This window comes from Melozone crissalis, unplaced genomic scaffold (genome assembly GCF_028551555.1).
Source record: "Melozone crissalis strain CALT ecotype California unplaced genomic scaffold, PUWL_Pcris_2 ptg000034l_1, whole genome shotgun sequence".
Taxonomy (NCBI): Eukaryota; Metazoa; Chordata; class Aves; order Passeriformes; family Passerellidae; genus Melozone; species Melozone crissalis.
The window spans coordinates 15,144,647-15,166,415 of NW_026535812.1; the positions used below are offsets into that span (position 1 = coordinate 15,144,647).

The window sequence follows — 21,769 nt, forward strand, 5'->3', positions numbered from 1 at the left end:
CCTCCATTCTGGCTTGCTGGGGTCTGCAAATGCTCTGGTCTAGAAACTGCAAACCCAGACTGCATTGCTGCATCAGTCCCTGCACCTGAGAGCCAACAAAATTGCCATTGTTCCTCTTTGTGTGCCTCCTCTCTCTTTTAGCCTTCTTCACTGGTATGCAACATATCTCTATCCAAACAGAAATCCTAAAATGCAACTGCAGGGTAAGATATAAAGTGCCCTACATGATCAGGACATGAACAACCACAGCAAAAGTTGCTTGCTAAACCCCCACCTCTCAGCAGAAGAACTAAAGTCAAGAAGGCACTTCCGTCCCCTCAGTTTTCCTTTCCTACAACCTGTACAGCTTCCACATACACAGTTTCATTTGCAGGAGTTTTTAGCTCATCCATCTGGGTCACACATCTTTGGGTGATACCAGTACAGTTAAATACTTAAATTGTGGGTGTTTGCACTGCATTCCTGTCCAGAGCAAAGCTCCTGATGGCATGCAGGCTCCATCAGCCGCCATACATCCTACAAACTGCCCAGGCATAAAAACCAGATTACTTTGCCATCTTCTGGGGCTTTTTCTTTTCCTCACAAGATCTGTTGTCAGAGTAAGGGAGTTCAGAGCTTATTTCCTTCCACCAGTGGGCTGGTTTCACTTTGCTACATTAATGGGAATTGCAGGTGCACTTCAACCCAAATGTTCATTTCTTCAAACAGCAGAAAAGGCTACATGCACCTGGGGAGAAAAACATCCATCCGTTCATGCAATCTTAGCTTTCAAGGGGAAATGTGCAGTGGAAAAAGAAGGAATGATAGGGGAAATTAAATTAAAATGCAGGAAAAAGAATATTAGTAACAGGAGGGAACTTTTACCTGTGGTGCATGCCAAAAGGCTTTCATGCTGCTCAGTGAGAATACACAGGTGTGCAGGAAGCCCAGCAGACTACCCAAATACGATGCCAAGTTGCCAGGTTCCAGGGAAGTTGTCCTGCAGCTGTAGCCTCAGAGACCTTAGCAGCTCAGTCAGCTGTGGTCTGGGTGGCTCTGCTGTCCCTTATGTCCCCAGGCTGGCAGGACAGCCCCTGGGGCATTCCTGCAGTATCTGCTGGCTCTCCTGCCAAAGGCAGCACAGGGTGATCTGGTCAGGGCTGCACAGGCACTCTGTGACAAACAGCATGGGAGGCTGCTTGCTCTGACAGCCCAAGTCAGACCTGCAGAACTGCCCAAACACTGCCAGCCCACACTCAAATAATTTGCAGAGTTTTACTGCTGTGCACTGCAGTTCCGTCTCCAGATGTTTCCCCAGTTCCTTGTACAGCAGCATGAAAGCATCCCTGTCTCCACAGGTCACCTGCCTAAAACACCTGCATTGTTCTTACATTGGCAGAGGACAGCCCACGTTTGAACACTCAAGGCTGCACTGCTGATAGTTCATATAAAAAAAACCAGAGAATTTGCTAAAACACCAATCACACAAATACTGTATAAAAATTATTTTCCCTCCTTTTCCACTCCTTCCCATAAGTGCAGTGGAGTGGCAAGGTTTCTGATACAGACACCAGCGCTTAGAATAAAACTTGGCAAGTTCCACATCACTCATTTCATGCAGCACAGTGCTGCATGACATTAACAGCTTCCAGCCATACCACTGACAAGAGGAAAATAATTCCTTCTGTTAGCAGTGACCTTCCAAGGCAGTGTGCTAAGAGTCTTCCTTTATTTAATTGATTTTCCCAAGTCATCATCAGAATTTCTGGTAATAGGTTCATTAGTCTCACAACGAAGAGATGATTAATACATCCACCCAGACAAGAGCAGGAGGAGCTATGAAGACCATGAGAACAAAAAAAGAAAGCAAACCAACAAAAATTTAAAAATTGATAAAAATTGTACTGAAATAACAATTGCTGATATCATGGTATTGTAACCTCTTGAAGACTTAGACCAATACCACCTATCCATGCTTTCATTCCTGCATATTTCTAATTTCACTCTACTTCATCTATGTCCTACCAGACTGTGGACTCTCAGTGTTATTTTTCCATTTCTCTTACAGAGAACAAGCGTCACAACAAACTCCTCCGTGCATCTGAATCTCGAGGAGACAGGAGCACACCCAGAGCAAGAGGCCCCAGGCTCAGGGGACTCAGCTGGAGCATCTGTGCTGCTCTCCTGCCATGTTTAATGCTTTCCTGGAGCTGCACCTGCATGCCAAACTGGACACATTCACACCCTCAGGACTGGAGAGAAGCAGTTTTAGTGCTCTCGTGCAATCTCCTTTGGCTTGCTTTTGCTGTTTGTAGTATCACCATGGAAACCAAACGTGACCCTGGTGATCTTTATTCAACACGTGCCTGGCCCAGACATGATCTCAGCAAACGTGTGTATCACTGAAGCCCAGCCCATTCTTTCCCATACAAACACCCAGGAAATCAGGTTGAACTGGAAGGCAGGTGATGATGGCTTGAGGATAATTTTTGTGTCCTGTCCATGAAGGGCTCCAGGCCTTTGGAGCTGCAGCGCCTGTGATGCTCACACAGTGCATGGTATGTTTGTCATAAAGATAATAACAGCTCTTGCTGGAAGGTCTCACTGCATTTTACAGCAGTGGGATGTAATTACCTACCAGAAATGGAGACAAAGGGATGGGATGTGCCTGCTCTAAGGTCATCCACCTGATCTGGAACAGCCACCAACCTTACAGTTCAGGACTCCCATGTCCCTACCCAATGCTTCCTCCAAGTGAGCCTGACAATAAAACACACTGGACTAGATGAAAATACAGCCAATTCTTTCTTAAATCCAGGCTCTGCTCTACCCTTCCATAGCAGCTGACACTTTCTTTTTAAAGCATTCACCTCAATTTCTGATTAAGATGATCACTGTGTGCCAGTGTCTGTGGAAAAGCAGGGTTTTAGTTCTGTAAAATCTGAGCGAGGGGGGAACCAACAAACCAACCAAATCGGAACTCTACTTTTGATTCAAATTCCCCCAGAAATTATTCTGGCCTGCTCCTTAGCCTGTGAGCCAACAATGGGTAAGGGATGAATTCTTCACAGCAATATTAAAAGTACAATTAGCATTTTCTGAGCTTGATATTTTCTGCACTTTCCCTCACAATTAGCCTCTTTGCTGGGGATATGATATGTAATGCAGAGGTGAATTCACACCGAGGCCAAGCTCTGTGATCACCCACACAGCTACAGACCTTTGGCTTATGTTCAGGCTGGCCCTCCTGCAGCTGGATCTAGCCACAGGCTGAGGCAAATGTGAATTTATGTCACTTTTCACAGAGAGTGGCACCAGTAAGCCAGGGTGCACCCCCAGTGTGGAGGAGCACCCCTGTGAAAGCTCTCACCTCTCTGCAAGTGCAGATCTGTCAGACACAAAGCATGCAATAAAGGAATATTCACTAAGGCAACAAGACCTTACACGAAGGGAGAGCTGAGCACCTGCATCAAGACAGTGAGCATGACTCAGTGATCTGCAATAATTTGTCAAGTCACAGCAATGTGAGCATCCATCCAAATTCAAGTGATTTCCCAATAGTTACAAAAGAAGCCCAAAGCACAACAGAATGAAAAGCTTCTCTGTTTCCCAGAATCTCAAATACCAAGCCCAGGTTCCCCTCCCTCCCCTGATAATAAAAAATAGCAATCAGGTGTATCCTTTTATCAGAAAACCAGTACTTCTCTAATTGCTCCACCATAAGAGTTTTAAAAGCATCATTCATTTAAACAGCTCCCAAAAGCACTGAATCTGTACTAATGAAGATTAATAGCAGATATGCAATAACAAAGCTTGGAAAGGGTACTTTTACAAATTAACATCTCACCAAAAATACATTTTCAGCTGTACATTACTAATTCCATGTCTGTCCACTGCAGGGTTTCCTGGACTTCAGAAATAATGTATTGCAGGCCGTGGTGTACAGGACTAGAGGGGACCTCAGTGTGGCAATTTCTGTGCAAGACAAGATTACAGGATTTGCCAAGTTCTCAAAGCACTTATGCAATCTCTTGAAAGGGAAATATAGTAGAGTTTTACACAACTGAAAATTGTTATTCCACCTTGCAGCATGAAGCTGTTCTGCACAGGTAAGTGGTCAATCAAAACAATTCTGCCATTTCTGGTGACATTTGGGTTTACAATGCTCATTTCCTATACATATATCTAAGGGTGAGACCCTGAGATGGAGCTCTGTATTAGGCCCTGAGAGAACTGTGAATTATATGAGTCAGAAGTCAGATGCTTCCATCACACCCCGAAGTTATGTGAGGCCATGAAGTGTCTGGTGCCACTCTGAAGGGTTTGCTACATCTCAATATTCACGTATATTCCTTAGGGGTTACAAGAACTTAGTGTTTAAGAGCTCCCAGTGAAACCCAGCCCCAATGCACAAGAAAAAAGGATAGGTATCAATATAGAATTTTCCAGAAATCTGAACCTAAAAGTTTTCACAGGCTTTGCAGAAAGTAAAAAGTGTGAGGATAGGATGCCCAGCAGCTGCCAGTCCCAGCGCACACCAGTTTTGCTCTCAGTTTGCTCTGGCCCAGCCCAGCACATGCACAAATGTAGGCTGCAGAGGGGTTTGAGTCTCAGCCTTTGCTGGGAAGGAGCAGCACTACTGACACAATAACATCCTGCAGGCAGCCGCAGAAGTTGCTTTGGTTAAAGACTTGATCACAGGCAGAGCTGGGGGATCTTGCAGCCAAATGTTACCCTGAGCAGTGGGCAGTGAGTGCCTGGCAGGATGAAGTGGAATTGGAGTGAATTTCCATGGAAAATACCTCTGTTGATACAGATATACAGTTCTTTGTGTGCCTGAGTGTGGCAGAATTTAACCCCAAGTTCTGCCAGTTGCTGTTGCTGTCAGTAAACCCCACATTGCTGAGAAAGGACCCATGACAGGGGAAGCACATGAACAGCAGCTCTGCAGAAAAGGGATAAACAATTTCAGCTTGAACTGCAGCAAAAGGAAATGGGGTGACTTGGCCAAGCACCCTGTCCAATTTACACTGAGAGCCCAGGGCACTTACTGCAGATGATATTAGGACCATAGACCATACTCAGAGCTTACCTCTGGATTTCAAGTGTGCTCTAACTGCAGAGCTCCTACACAATTCCCCTTTTCAGGTATTCTGCCAAAGAAATCCAGGTACGGATTATGGGACTGCAGAAACAAAGAACTGCTAGATATTAAAGGTGGAAGTCGATTTCCCTCTGTTTCTCTTGTTGGAGAGGTCAATTCACCTGATTTCTCCCACATGTTGTTCCTGCTCAGGCTGACACTTGCATCACTTGCAGCCAAAGAGGAGCATCAAACTGGAAATCTTCCATGTTTGGCAGCACATACACAGACAGCGAGGCTGACTAAATGCCCTCAGTAACTTTTGGTTTATGTATGAGTTGACAGCACCCTGACACTTTCAGGAGGTATTAAATACCTCATAGAATTGGGCCAATAGCCAGGGCACAGATCTGGCACATGGAAAATAATAAGTGGAGTATCTCCTTGTAACCACAGCAACTTGAAAAACACAATGAAAACAGTGCATATCCCTGCAGAATTACTGAAAATGAACAGACATATTTGTGAAATAGTAAAATAAATATTATAATGATGCTCCTGAATTGCAGAACAGATCCTACTTCATGCAGACGGGAATGTCAGAAATCCAGATGCTGTCTATTGATAGTGAAACTTCCTATAATCCCCTAAAATTTGTTGGATAACATACAGGAACTGATTGTACCAAAGCTGAAAGGAACAAGAACAGCCCTGACACACAACTAAACACAGGGCAATACTGATACTATTTCAGAACTTGCTCTTAATCAAACTTTAATTATTTTTTTTAAGGCATATTTATTTACTTCCATGGATGGTGTGGTAGAGACCTCATCCATGTTACCAGAGTTCGCATCAGGACAGACATGGCTTCAGAATGTAATGCCAAGACAGAATGGTAATGAATGTCTTGAGATAGGGACTCTGATGCAGAAAATATGAAATTATTACACACTCCATCAAGCTCCTCACAACAGCTGATGAGCAGAAATTATAAACTAATTCTTGGAGATAAAATACGTGATCATAATTAAAAAAATACAGTAAGAACATGGTCAGAACCAAAGTGACAATGGTTAGTGGAAGGCTCTCTTGGGTCTTGCTGAGTTACAACTTTCTCATATTGTGTCCATCTAGTGATGAGGCCAGAGGAATTCTTTTCTGGATCAATCAGATAGTACAGCAATACTGAATTTAGTCTACCTGAAGTTCTGCACTGAGCATGATTTTTTTGTCACAGTCAGGGTGGGGACACTAGAGAAAACTAAAAAGAGGATGAAGATGAATCTTTATCCAAAACTTGAATGAAAGGCATGAACTTTTCATCAACAATTTCTTCCCTAATCACTAAGATTTGTTTGTCTTTCCTTGATTTCAGACATTACTGTTGTTAAAGGTAGGCATTACCTTGAAGATATGAATGGTATCAGGTTATGAAGAAGTTTGCAGCAGTACAGACCTCTTTAATCTGTGGATTTCCCTAGAGACTAAAAGAAGCCTCAAATAACCATAAAAAACTAATGATGATAAATAACCTGTGCTGGGTTCAGTTTACAAGAAAAAAGCCCAGTATTTCAAGACAATCCATTTGTGAACTGTTCCATGGTAAAGGCAGGGAAACCCAAGGGCATGGCCTCATTGTGCTAATCGCTCTTTGTCTCAGCTTCACAGCATCCAAGATAAACAAGGGCCAGGAGGAATCCTAGGAGGTCAACCTGATCCAGATACCTTCAGTGCTGCAGATCCCAGACCCCTCTTGGCCAACTCACACTTGAGCTTTGCTGCCTTCCCTTAAGAAACCTTTGCTGGGAATTGCAGCTCACACAGGACAGCGATTTGCACACACGTGTTGCTGTTTCACACTGGTGAATCCACTCCAACCTCACCAGACCCTTCCAGGGGCTCATAAAAGAGCACAGAGATCCCTGCTTTATGGGAAATGGACACTGAGAGACCAAGTGAGAATCCCAAAAGAAAACATACAGCATGCAAGAGAGCCAGAAAACGAGTAATCAAAATTAAGTGTTGTCAGGTGTTCATTGAAAAACTGCAGTTGTGTTTCCCACTGGAGAGCTTCTGATCCTAAACCAGTGATCCAAGGGGAACACAAATGCCACATGCTGTTAACAAGGTCTGTTTCCATCATAAGCATACATTTATCTCATCACCCTCTCTCTCAGACCTGGATTCTTTCACTGTAAATCACTAACATGTCACAACAATTTCCTGAGTTGATGCCAAAGAAACTGTTGCTTGTGATTGCTTGAAATATAACAAAGCCCTGCCTTGGTTTTTGGTTTGTTTTTTGTTTGTTTTTGTTTTTTTTTTAATATCTTTTATCTGATAGCTTTTGCCTTAGACATGGCAGTTCAGTAAGAAAGACTAAAGCAATTTTTCTAGCATATGAAATTAAAGTCCTTCTTCATTTAAATGTTGAAGGAGCTTTAAATGGGAAGGAGCTGCAAGCAGAGCTCAGAGCACAAGGGCAAACAGTGCCTCTCTGTTGGCACCCTGTGGTAAGGAAAGCAGGAAGTGCCAGATCTGATCAGTCCAACAGATTATTCCAACCACGGCTCACAGGCTGGGACAGTGAATCACCAACCAGCCCAGAAACATTTCCTTCCATTAGTCAGGGGAAAGCCTCAAGAAAGAGTTTATTCCACTTCTGGTTTTAATTTCCACTTTGTGGTTAGCCCTGAAAAACTAATAAACATTTAGTATCTCTACCACATAATTCTATGTTTGCCTGCCTGTATAGGAGCTGTAGGGAGCAAACACTCACTCATGACAGACTTTAAATCAAACTGACAGTCATTTGTCTGCACCAAAGAATTTTTTTTTTTGTCCAGTGGCAGCTTTTCAACCCCTAATAAATTTGAAATCAATTACATAAATGTGAAAACAGAACAGAAAAATAAATTTGCTAAAATATATGTGTGTGCTTATGTGTGCAGATTCAACACAGGCTGGAAGTCTTCCCACAATTAACTAATTAATTATAAGTGCTTTCCAGTTTTTAAGAATGCTGCTCTCCTGAAGCCAGTCCAGCCACATAGTGGAAGGCTCCTGGAATTACATCAGCCCATTTTTGATCACTTCTCATGTATTGATACTGAAACTCTCTTAAATTACCAAGATGCTGCTATTCTTCAGTAGCCTGCAGGTACCCCCCAGGCTAACAGCCTTCAAATTACATGTACTTAACAGCCAAAAGCCCAGGACATGGTTTGCCTTAGCTGAACACCCCTTCCCACTTCCAGATCTTCTCTTCCTCCATCACTCACAAGCCTAAATAATACATGACAGTTCGCATTAAGCTGTGACAGTTCTGAGATGATTCCTCAAAGAGCTGCAACTCCCTTTGTGCAGCAGGTTTTTAATGAGCTCTAGGAAGGGCTGCACAACCTCTCAGAATCAATCTGAGCCCTTATAACCACTTCTCAGTGACCTGCTTTTCAAATAAAGGCTTGTGGCTTTCAGCTAGGAAGATGCAGAGCTGTGTTACCTAAGATATCTTAGTTATCTAATGCGTAGTTATCAAAAAACAACCAAAATAATACCAAAAGCCTAAAACCAGAATTCTCTGTGTTTTATGCACTCAAAAGAACTTCAGTCAAAGAACTTCCTCAATAAATGAGCTGCACCTTCATTTACAATACTCAGTCAGGCTCAGAGCAAGTCCCTGCAATGACCTGGCTGTAATTACAGCAATAGAAAACAATGATTGCAACACTATAGTGTTACACATTCCTCACTAAACATGCAACAAAGCACCTGCTGCCAGTCCCAGCACTTCAACTCCATCATTCACTGGAGCTGGATGCAGGCTAAGTCTTTATTACCATGGCAGATTAGGAGGTCTGCAGGTGCCTAGCACGCCAAGAAAGCATTGTGCTTTGTGCCACTGAATCTGAGAAAGGTGACACACACTGCAGACTATTGCCATGCAGAGAAAAGGCCAAGTTACTCACAGCTGCAGTTACCATCCCACTCTGGAGCAGACTGTCTAACAAGGCAGCAGGAAAACAGGGGTGGATATTCAACCAGTCCCCAGTTAAATGTATTTATAAGTTAAATAATGCAAAATGTTGCTTGCAGTATTAAAGCCACAGAGTCTTTCCCGTGGGTGTGTTGCTCAGCCCTAACACACAATGGATCCGTGCTCCTGCCTCAGTTTCCCTCAGGTGAGCTGGCTAATCAGAATTATTGTACATCTGCTTATAGATAAAATAACAGTGTTTGAACTAAATTACAGTTTGGGTTTTGCGCAGAATTTTACACTGACTATAAATGCTGCTTCTACAAATGGCTCCAAAAACAAACCTGCAGCTTTACACTTCCTGCAATTCCTCACTGACTGGAATATTGCTTTAGCAATTATGTGGATGCTAAATGAGGACAAGCCAAGCACATAGTTTGGGAAGGGTTTTAAAACTGATAAAATCTGATTCATATTTTAACATTAGTCAGTCTTGCATTTACGTAAATGTAAAGCAAAAGGATCCCTGAATATGTGTTTCCTACACAAGAAAGTTACCAGAACAGTGATTCAGGTTTGAGTACCAATGAGATGTTGCACAATTCAAACCTGTGTTTACCCCAGGCAGCTCTCAGCACGCAGCAGAGCAGTGTAAGGCAAATGGAATTCTCTCTTCACCCCTTTGACATATTCTATGCTACAAATTTCACCCCCTGGATTTCCACTTTTCAGAGTTATAGTCTGAGATCACTTTAGAAAAATATACAGAGGAATTAAACTCTAAACTTGATGGGCTGCTCCAGGAATATTTCCTTCCCAATAGCTTCCTGTGCAGTAATTGCAAACCCAGGATAGCTGAGCCCTGTGCTGTCACCCTCAGATGTGCTGCAGTTGAGTGTTCCTGCACATGGGCCCATCAGCCAGGGATGGAGATCCAGGGACTCCTGATGGGCAAGAGCACCTGAACTTGGCTGCTGGCAGCACAGTCTCTACAACCTCTTTGGGATTACATGGCTCCTGCAGCCCTCAATCCCCTTAGTGGAAATACATGGGACCCTGCTGCCAGTGAAGAGTGGGTACCAGAAAGAACACAGCAAGGGAGATTGGGAAAAACGGGACAGTCTTCTCTCTTCCATCAGACAGCTCTCCACTAAACCTTATCCCACAGCTCTGAGACCCTCAGAGAGCCCAGGGGATGAGTTAGAAAGTAGTCAAAAGTAATTTAGAAGAACAGGTAAAAATTAATGCTTGCTTTGACTGATGGCACATTGAGGTGAGAACTGCAGGAACAGGGACTACATCAATTACTTCTAGTTTCCAAATACACTTCTTCTCCCCTACCAGATTAAACAATTACTCCTCATAGCACTCATAAAAAGTACAGACTTTCCACAACTGTAACTGTACCTGCTCAGCACTCACATGTGGCATTTCAGTCATTTCTGTTGGTACCTAATGATCCAGCATCACACAGGCTGCTTTCAGGAAACATGTGTTTCTGCCTCTCTGGCTGGCCAAAAATTAAAATGGGGTCCCAGAACAAAAGAAACCTGATCTGTGAGGAAATTCAGATCCGGATTTGAATTCCAGTCCAAACATCACATCTGGTTTAAAGAAAATAAAATAATCATATGCACATAACACTTACAGAGATCTGCACTCCCCTGGGGTTTCAGACCAGGGGGTAGGTTGTATTTTACCTTTATCCAGTACTTTTTTATAATAATATATTTTCTATTAATTTCTATTTTTACTCACAAAATGTTTTCAAAGAAAGCAGTGTGTGTCTTATAGGGCAAAGAGGATAAAGCCAGGGGAGGGTTCAGACGCCGTGAAAATTACTCCTTCCTGCCGGAGCTGCTCGCTGGAGGAGGGAGCTCTTTTCCCAGGGCTGTCAGGCTGGACCATTCCCGCCTGAGCCCAAACGACAAAACACAAATCGCTGTCCCCGAAAGCCCCCGGCAGAGCCCGGCAGTGCCCGGCCGCGCTGCGCTCCGCGGGTCCCACGCCGCGAGAGGGGGCTCCGTGCGCACGGACAGACGGACACGGCCCGGCCCGTCTAGATGGGGCTCCGTGCGCACGGACAGACGGACACGGCCCGGCCCGTGTAGATGGGGCTCCGTGCGCACGGACAGACGGACACGGCCCGGCCGGGGCTCTGTGCGCACGGACAGACGGACATGGCCCGGCCCGTCTAGATGGGGCTCCGTGCGCACGGACAAACGGACACGGCCCGGCCGGGGCTCTGTGCGCACGGACAGACGGACATGGCCCGACCCGTCTAGATGGGGCTCCGTGCGCACGGACAGACGGACACGGCCCGGCCCGTCTAGATGGGGCTCCGTGCGCACGGACAGACGGACACGGCCCGGCCGGCCCATATTCCCATTGGCAGGGAAAGCCGTTCCATCTCAAAGCTGGGTTTTGCATAAAGGAGGGAGCAGGATATACATAATGCCCTTTTCTTTTAAAAGGACAAGAAATGGCTGGAAGGATATGGAAAAGAGGAAAACTAAAGTGCAGTTAAGTCCAGAAAACAGCACATGGTGTGCATGGGGACTTGTGTACAGAACATTCCTTAGCTGTCCTGCAAAACAGAAACATGAGTGAAATGCACATCAAATAGCTCCATAAGAAAGTCAAGACTGGAGCAGATGTCTCCTGGCCCTTAAAGAGGCTCTTGTGGCAGAGGCAGAGCCACAAACAGCTCCCTTGTAAAGCAGCCACTTAAACTGCCTCCAAAATCTGCTGCAGATTCCACCCACACCCCACTGCTTCCTCCCAGGGGCACTTGTGCCTCTTTCCTCGATGCTTGATCACATCCAGGGTTTCTGCAGAAGAAGGAAGAGCTCAGATGATCAGAGCCATGGGGCACCAGCCCAGCCTGTCCCACTGGGCAGGTCAGCTGAGTGTTCCAGTCACACACCACAGGGTGAGGGCTATTCAAACGACCCGGACATCCAGGATGGGAAGTCCCACCTACATTTGGATGGTACATTTAGGGGATCTCACCCCTGGTCCGTGTGGAATAGCTCCACACTGGCAGCAATAGACAGGGATGAGGCAATGGAGAGAATGCCCTGTGATTCCACACTGCAGAGCAGATTGCAGGGGCTGTCCTTAGTGGTCTCTGGGGTGCCTAGAGATGTGTGCATGGTGATGTGAGGCTGGAGTGGGAGATAAGAGACCAAAGAGCCCTGTAAGAAACATGAACACAGGAGAAACTTCAGCAGACACAGTATTTTTCTCTCACCAGGGCTGAGCCAGTAGGTGCCTCCCAAGGAGGTTGTTCAGAGTGCTCCTCTTCCCTTGGCAGCAGGGCAAGTGCATTTACTAATGAATAGGACTCTTAGAAAAGGCAAGGAATTTTTTATTCCTCCCTACACATATTCAGAGAAGCAGAGAAGTTTTTTTTTGTTGTTTTTTTCTTCACCCCCTCTTCAAGATTCTTTCATTTGTGATTTCTAATCATCATTCCACTCTTCTTTCCCTCCTTTTCTTTACTCCCCATTCGTGAGTCACCCCCCCAGGCTTGGCACCTCTCCATACCAAATGAACTCCAGGAAGGTTTTTTTCCTCTCCTTTCCTCACCACCACCACCTTCTCCTCCCTATTCAAGCTGAACCTGTGGACAAAATAAACGCTGGCACTGGGTCATTGTCCTTCCCCTCCCCATCACAGGATTCTGAGAGAGGATTAAACTAATCTCACACATGGACTCACTCCTGGGTGCTGGCCTGGACTCCTGCCATGCAGTGAGATGGCATCAAGTGCCATGTCCCAGCAAAGTGTTTCTGCAGTGACTTCCCATGCAAGGGCAGCAAAAGGATCTGACTCGGGAGCTGGCGGTTCTATATTGTGCAATGTCAACACAGTCACCACGTTTAACAGCTTGCCTTGATTGAAAAGGGTAAAAAAAAAAAAAAAAAGAATAATAAGAAAGCCTAGGAGGTCCAAGAGATTCAACAATCTAACCAGAACAATCATTTAAGTGCTCTGCATTGGCTCATTTGTTAATTAATACTTAAGCAAAGCATACCCAAAGCTGTGCTGTGATGGGAGGGAGGCTACTGGGAGAGGGAATTTCTGGAATTACTTGGGCTCTCCTCCTGTCTCCCATATATTCAGATGATCAGTACCTGCAGCAAGCTCCCAAGAGCTGGCAGTGCCTGCCTGCAGGGAGCCCAGGAGCAGCAGCCTTTGAGTGCTTCACAAAGGAGGACAACCATGGCTGCTGCCTTCCAGCAAGAGGGGAAACTGAGACCTCAGAACACACAGTGATTCCCAAACAAATGGCTTACTCTGGAGCTTTCATTGCAGAAAATACCAGCGCACTGCTGACTGCTCTGAAAAGATACTGCTAGGGTTCAACTGCCTGGGTAGCTCTAATGAAATAAAGCTGCTGGGCTGTGTGTGCAACTCCAGCACCCTTCACTGGCTTACACAAAGCTACTTCTGCCCAAAGATGTCAAAACATTCAGCAGACAAGGCCACAACTCAGGAGAGTTTGTGAATCCTGTGAGTCCCATGTGACAATGAGTTGACTTTGATGCAACACATTTTTTAGGCACTTTAAATTAAAACTTTTTAGTGGGTTTTAATTGGTAAAGTTAAATCCACCTCAAGAACCAGGTGAGCATTAAAGACAGAAATGCACAAATGATTGAGGATCACAGTTTGCCATTGATGGAGAGTGTATGTAACACATTTCTGGTATAAAGTGACACTGCTTCAGGGCTTGGAATACCAAGGTGCATGGACATAGAGGAGCTGTGGTCAAATGCCTACAGTGGCTGTGTCAGCAGCATAATCCACAGGGGCACAGCCTGAGGGAGAGCTGTAGAGCTCTGCCAGGCCAGCTGAGCCCCTGATGCAAAGCTCACCTGCACAGCCAGGCATCCTGGTGGCTCTGAGCTGTGGCTGTTCTTCATTCCACAGCACAGATACCCCCACATCCTTCAGCAACACACTTCACCTCTCCCTGCCACAGGTTCTCATTTCTATGTGCAGCTAATACAGCCAAGGACACCTTCCTGTGTCATCTGCCAGAAGGGTAAAGGTTGCTGGGAAGAAATAACTACAGAAAAATTGAAGAGACCAGAGCATAAAACCCTTATCAGCAAGTGCTAAGGGAACAAATTATCATTCCTGCACCAGTCTTGCAGCTGATGCCTGAACAGCTCTGAAACAAGCCACAGACAGCAAACAATTCCAGTCACAAACACCCAGGCACAAATGTCTAGGTGGTTTGTCAGTGAGCAATTAAATCCTGTGCTGGATAAAAATGTTAAAAATGCATCACATTGTGGCTTTAAATAGTCTCTTGTTGGAGAACTCGGTCTCACTGCCAACTTGCACTTGGGTAAACTGTTTTTGCCACTGCTGGGATTCGCTGAATGTCCATCAGGCAGTTGCATCACACACTGAATAGTTTGGCATTACCTCATGCCTTAAGGGAAAGACAGAAGAAAATGAACTAGCAGCCTGTTTTCTGTCTACTTATTTATTTACTTTGGTGAGGGGCTTTTTTATTTGCTTTTGTTTTGGGAGTATTTTTCTGTCCTTTTCCCTCCTGAGCTAAGGGTAACTTGAGTGCACAGCAATCAAAAAATGTGGTGAGGAAAGTACTTTGGAAAGTAGTGGGAATGTGGAAGGCAAAGGAGAGAAGGAAAAATGTGAGTCAAAGGATTAAATCCAAATTCCAGTCTGGGACTTTTTAACGAAGATGGAATACTGACTAGTTGAGCAAATTAAGGTTTTTCAAGGGGGTCTGGGGAAGTGATTGGTTTCTATCCAAGCAGAAAATGTCATTCTTCTCCATCGGTACCAGAGAAAATAAGAGAGACAAAACAGTCCCAACCCTGCTCCGAGAAATCTGAAAAGATGGGAGAACAGACAAGGACAAACACGCAATTAAAAGGAAATTGCTTCTCTCTCCCCACCAAACCTTTTGTTTCTTCCCAAACGAAAGTGGAAAAAATTGATTAGGGGGTCAAAAGGAGGAAGAACCAAAGAACTGCATCACGTGGAGTGCCATGTGAAAACAGACACTGCTCCACCAGGGTGTGGGCAAAAACATGCTGCAGCAATGGGGCTAAAGACCTGCAGGGAGGGACAAAAACTCACTTCTCAACCTGTTTGGGTTGAGCTTCTTCCCACCTCTGAAGCTCACTTTGACAGTTACAGTTTCTCTGCCAAAGTCAACCATAACATGACTGAAAAATCAGAATATTCTAACCTGTGTTGTTATTGTCTCATCAAGCCACTCCACCATCCCTCAGTGTGGTTTCCCAGGGGACAGCAAGCACACACAGGCCAGAAGCTGCTCAGATCTGCAGCTGGAGTCCCTGCCTGCACAGCAGGTCAGCAGAGGGGAAACGTGCCCTCATCTCTGTCACTGCAATAGCTACACACACATCCTAATCTGGTTTAACAGTGGAAAAACTAATATCAGGCTGGAAAAGTGGATAAAAGGGATGCTCAGCATTTGTTACCTGCTGCCCTTCTGCCACACAGAGCTGCAGACAGCAGCTTTGTCCACTTCATCTGTAGGATTCACACAGGGGCTTCCCTTGGAGCCCAAAGCATAGCAGCTACACAGCAAAGGGGGAAAAATTCTTGGGGTACTAAGTATAAAGTTTATTTTCTGCAGCAGTACAGTACTTTCTAAGGAAGTAAAATCTTTGCAAGAAATCTAGATTTCCTTCTGTGCCCAGTGGTCTGCAGCTTCACAGGGTTCCATCTATCAGCTCTGGATGGAAATAATTAACACTCAAATTATCTGAGAATTCAGTACTCACTAAAACTGAGACTATAAAGCTAGGAGAAAATTATGTTACTAGAAAGAAGTTTTATACAGAAACAGCCTTTGCTGCATTGGATCAGAGGGAACACCTCCCTAAGGCAGCACCCTCAACAATGGCCTCAGTAGCTAGACAGAGCACACAGATGAATGATACTGCTCCCTTAAATTCCTCCATTCCCCAACTGTTTTCAGCCCAGGAACTTCTCATGTCAGAGGCATTTTCAGTGCTTGGTAACCCTGGCTGGATTTCTCCTTTCTGAACTTTTCCAGTCTTCCCTTAAACACAAGTCCAACTTTAGCCCCTACAACATTATTTTTGGCCAGGAGACTCCAGTCTCTAACATGGAATGCCTTTCAGGAGCTATTTGAAAAAACAGGCAGTGATGGAAATGATCACTTGGTGGTTTGCAAGACCTGCAAAATTCTCAGCTCTTCTCTGTTAAAAACTGTGTTTAACACTCCACAGGGGAAATCAGAACCATCTCTCCTGCATACCCAAGCTGTCTCATAGGATGAGCCATGGCTGAGCAAAACTCAGCATCAGAGATCCTAGAGCATATTCCACAGAGCAGCTGGAATCCCTCTCCAGACACCCCCGAATTCCTCCTTACACTACAGTATCCACCTGTGCAGAGCTTGGACAGTGATAACCACACAACCATGATAACTGTGAATCTGTCAGCAAAACAGTGTGAGAAATCATATCAACCCCACCAGATTTCTCAAGAAGCTTGAAGTTGGCACATTTTTAAGTGTTTCCTAGAGGTCTGCATATTTCCAAGGAAACCTGAGAGAAAGTATCACTGATTTGAAATGCAACCACTCAGAATTTTGATGAAAGTGAGAAATCTAAGACATTTTGTTAAGCTCCACTTCAATATTTCAAACTCATGTGTGACTGCAAAAATGAAGTGACAAATTCATTGTGAGAAACACACTGGTAACAAAAAGGGGAAAGCCAGATGAATTTCTGCAAAGCGTGAAGGCTGTTTTCAGCATGTCTCCTGTTGGACACATAAAAAAGAAAGCTTTCTACAGTAATTTAAACTGAGCCAGGAGACCCATGGCCAGCAGCAGAGCCTCATCCTTCTGACCTTTGTTTCACCAATCTCTCTCTACACACTGGTGCTGGGGAGGTTTATTCCAGGAAACTCCTCAAGCATAAGGCATTAGTGACAACAAAAGTTTAGAGGAATTCTTGCACATGTAAAATGAGAATTCTTTTTTATGTTAGACAAAATAAACACATAAACAGTCCTAACCTCCTGCACATCAGAAAACAAGCTGAGCACTCGTTACCTCCAATTCAAACTTCCCTTGACAATGTTAGAGACTGTAATTTTTTTCTGTTTTATTCTTAACGAAAGCATTTTTACTGATATTTTCTATACACTTATCTACTTGAGATATTCACCCTTTACAGTACCAATTTATATAATTAAGTGATGTCATTATATACAAGTGGCATCATAATCCTCTTGCAAGTGCCATGTAGGCAGACATTGCCCAGCAAGCTGAGGAGGGGCAGGGCAGTCAGTCTGCACTGGGATTTCATTTTGCCCTGCAAGCCTTCCGCTCAGAAGGGCCAGGCTCAGTAACCCAGAGGTCCTGGGTAACCCAGAACAACGATGCCTCACTCGTATGTCCCAGGCTTTGACTGGTGCCACAGCAACAGCTCAGTCTGGCTGGGACATTTCCATTATACTCTCAGGGCTAGAAAACAAACAAATTTGTACAACGCACACAAACAGTCTTTTCTAATCTCTTTTAATGGCACTCTGAAGACCAGACTGTCAATTGTCTGCTGTGTTCTCAACAATTTGCTAATGATAATTAAAGATGCTCAAAGTCTGCCAACTATTTCGGCACTCTATTTAACCAAGGAGATAAGGGTTCAGGAGGAAAGCAAATGAAATGAACTTGATCCAAGGAGGAGGTGTTGCCTACAAAGGAACCCATAAGGGCATAAAGATAGCAAAGGCAGAGTAAAATGTTCTCTAATCTGCACAACAGATACACAGGGAGATGATGCCAAAACCCTGGAATGAGACTACAAAAGCAGGAGAGTAAGTGGATTCTTTTCCTTTCTTTCTAAAGGATTCCATCCCAGAGAAGTTGCTTAGACAACAGCAACCCCCCACCATGCGATCCGTGCACGAAGGAAAACAAATCCATGCTGTCGTAACAGGAAGATCGAAACCTGGGTTGTGCTTGCTTTTTGGGGGTTTTTCCTTCGGCTGAGAGAAATTAAATACTCGCTTCTGCAGAAAAGGACCATATGTGCTGCAGGATATCAGGCATGCTGGCCCCAGAAAACAGGAAGAGAGAAAGAAGAGCAGGCACCTGTAACTGGAAGTACAGCTTTGGTTGCTCTGGAGTTCTGCTGAATTAAGGATCCTGTATAAATTCTTGATGCCAGAGAATCTTTTGAGGCATTCAGCTGACCCATGCAACAACATTCACTTGATGACTAAAGCTGCGAGTTCACTAACTTATTTTTAATAATATTTACAGTGGCAAATTTTTAAATGTGTGTCAACATGTGCAGCAAGCACACACCTGTCCCCTGGTGAGACTGAACTTGTTGCCTTACAGGAAACACCTTTCTTTTCTGAATATGTATATAATGACATCACCAACCCTTGCAGAAGTTCCTCTGCCATGATCCACTGTGATCACATGCATGCTCTCAACATTTTTTACAGAATTTTATCAAATTCATACTTTCTGCAAGCCCCATGCATGCAAAATTGTAGCTATGGCCTTCTGGCACCCCTAAGCATTAGGCTTTTGTACTTGTACTGGCTTATGGCCTCATGTTCTAAACCTTTTTACTCCCTGAGTGGGCCTGTGTTTGGAGCAGCAGAACAACTTCCCAACAGAAAATTAATAACATGGAGAAAACATCTGTACCAAAGGGCAGAAAGTCTTTATTGGGAAGAATAGGCTTGCCTTATACCTGAAGGAGCTTTATCTGCCCACCTATGTTCTGAGAGCATCATATTCAGCTTTGGCTTATCTCAGCAAGTGCCAATGATTTCAGCAGCACCCACTTGGCAGGACTATGTTCCCTTTATGTGAGAAAAATAGTAATGGTTTTCCAGCAGATTGCCCTCCACATCATTCTCAACTAGAAACTCTGTGAAAACACTGTATTCCTTAATTCTTAAACCACACTTTCCCCCCTCCAAATGACTGGGACTACAAACAAATAATCAGAGACCCTTAATAAATATTCATTTTGAATCTGGCCATATTGATGCTCAATTAGCTCCTACTACTGGAACTACTTTTATAAAATACAGTCCTGCTAAGTTTCAGATAATTATATTTTCTAAAAAATTCAATTTTTTGTAGAAAACATGCAACAGTCAAAAGCAAATAGAAGCCTACTGCCTGTAAATGTCTATTTCCAATGCAGCTCCACTTTTAGTGTCATTTATCTTCAAAATCTTTTAAATTCATAGTGCAAATTAAAAACTCAGGAAGCATCTAATGTAAATATTTATAGGTTTGAAAGCTTGCATCATTATGTTCACAGGTTTTGATGTTAACACTATGGAGTTAAATTGTTTTCATTTTACACACAATTTCATGCTCCCAAACTCATGTGAAGCAAGAGTCAATTCTCTACCAAAACACCACACCAGTCATTTCAGATTCATCTCAGATTCTTTCTGGCCTTGTGGCAATAACTCCAAAAGCAGGGGTGCCTCAGCACACAGCACTCCTTGCTCAGAATGTGTTTGACTTGAACCAAGCACTTGGCTCAGCAGTGACAAATCAGGACATAAGGTGGCATTATTGCCCTTCCTTAACTGTCTGCAGGGCCCCAGTCCAGATCTGCCTGTCAACAGTGCTCCAACATCGTTGTTTGGCATTCCAGGAACAGTACAAAACAATTTTAAAAGACCCAGTGAGAAAATCGTCTGTACCAAAATGCATTCAGAATATCCTGACTGTTTCCTGCTTTAAATTTTCCCCAAATACTGTATGTATAAAGTGGCCTGACTGAAAAAACAAAATAAAATAAAAAGACTGTTAGGCTTTTAGTGCATTAACTATACAAGACTTCTGAAATGACATTTTAAAAGTCTGGACTTCATTTGTATCCTTGACTCAGTGCTCAGCTGTGATTGCCCACAGCAGGAACTCCCATCAAATTCATACAGATGCTTGGAATAAGAAATGAGAATGTATCTGCAAAGGGGCACAGGAACATGGTCTGCAGGTTCATCTGTTTTTGGTTCACACAAAAAATTTAGTATTTGAAGCTATTTTTTAATTAAAGAGAGCTGATCGCTGCACATTTCATATAGAGGAATGAAACTACAGAACAGGGACAGTTTTTCCCTGGTCTTGTCCAACACTTGTGGTGTATTTGGATTGAGAAACATCTTTTTTGTCTGTTCAGTCCAGCAAAAGAGAAGAGTAGCATGAGAACAGCCACATGTGAGCAGGTTTCCAGTTCCAGGTACATAAGGACCTTTCATTCAATAGTTGGAAGCCACTACTCACAATGGAAAGAAGGGGAGGACTTGAAATAACACCAGCAGTTAAACACTGGAACTGTTTCCCACACAATGGCACTGTCCCTCACACAGTGACACTGTCCTCTAGTACTTCAAAATCAGGGCAGGTGTCTTTTGGAAAAGGATATTTTAACCTCATACAAAACCCCAGTGTAGAGAGAACTAAGAGAAATGACAGAACTATATGGTGTCAGAGGCAAGGTGGCCCCTTTTGGGTTTCAAGCTCTGCAAACACTTGATTCTACAAAACCTAATTCATTGCAATATCCCCAGATATCTCATTCATTCATTTCTCCCAACAAAATACACTCATGCCTGATTTTTTTATTATGCATCTAGCAGGAAACTCACCAATGTCAGGTCCATGTCTGTATGAATAGAGGTTTAAAGATGAAAAGCTCTGCAAGTGTAACACAGACTGTCACAGTGTTCTCCTCTGCAAATCTCATGCCACTTTAACACTGAGACATGGGGGCCAGAAATAAGCAAAGGTGGGAAGCATCCAGTGAAAATCCATCAGAAACTCAAGACAGCTCTGAGAAGGATTTGTTTGCGCTTGGTTACTGTGGCAGTGGCAGTTGGGGCGAGCTCCAATTATATCTGACCCATTGAAAAGGAGCTCATCACAGTCCAAGAGATGCCAAGCACAAAGGTGCTTATTTAAATTTGTCTGTCTCTGCTTCCATTAATCATGACCTCCTGACAACTTCTGGATCCCACTTTGCTCTTGCCCCATCTTGCTGCAGCCCTGAAGGGCCTCTTTTATCAGGCCCATTGAGGCAGCAGCACGATCTCCATGAGAGCTCCCAGGGTGGCACTGGCTCGCTGTCAGACTGGCTCCAGTGCATTTCTTTCCAGCACTAAGAGTCCCCTGACATGGTTATTAATCATGGCCTCCCTGACAGGGCACTGAACTGTCTGGAGATGAAACTTCATATTCCCATCCAGGGCTCCCCAGGTAGGACATGGAATTTGTTTCATCTTTGTGTAATCAAGAAATAAGAGCACTAGGGGAGCGAATTAACCCCAACTTCAGGTTCATAAAGCTGTCCCTGCTCTGTTTAATTAAATCTGTCTTAAAACCTCCTAATCCCAAACTAAAGACTTAATAATGTTCAGGAACCTCTTTTTCCTTACAATATATTGGTATAAACTGCTGACAACTTAATATTGAAATAAACATGCTGCTCCTGTACTTGACCTGGCCAGTGCAAAGACCAAAACCCACATGTCTAAGGCCAGCTTCTCCCAGAATGGTGAGAGGACAGTGTACCACAGATGTTAGGTATGTAAAAATCTCTTAATTTAATGCTACAAAATGTCAAAGCCTGGGAAGAACATTTAAAAGATCAAAATAAAGAATATTAATGAAAGCAGGAGCAGAGTGTAAA

The 21,769-nt window shown here is 44.0% G+C and overlaps 1 protein-coding gene across 1 annotated transcript in view; it reads right to left on the reverse strand.

The window, feature by feature from the left end:
- OSTN (osteocrin) overlaps nt 1-20,839 on the reverse strand; it is a 54,448-nt gene extending 33,609 nt beyond the window's left edge. The window contains exon 1 of the mRNA XM_054283049.1: nt 20,730-20,839. Coding sequence (XP_054139024.1) covers nt 20,730-20,744 — 15 coding nt within the window. The 5' untranslated portion in view covers nt 20,745-20,839. The remainder of the gene's footprint in view (nt 1-20,729) is intronic.
- Between the last annotated feature and the right edge of the window lie 930 nt (nt 20,840-21,769).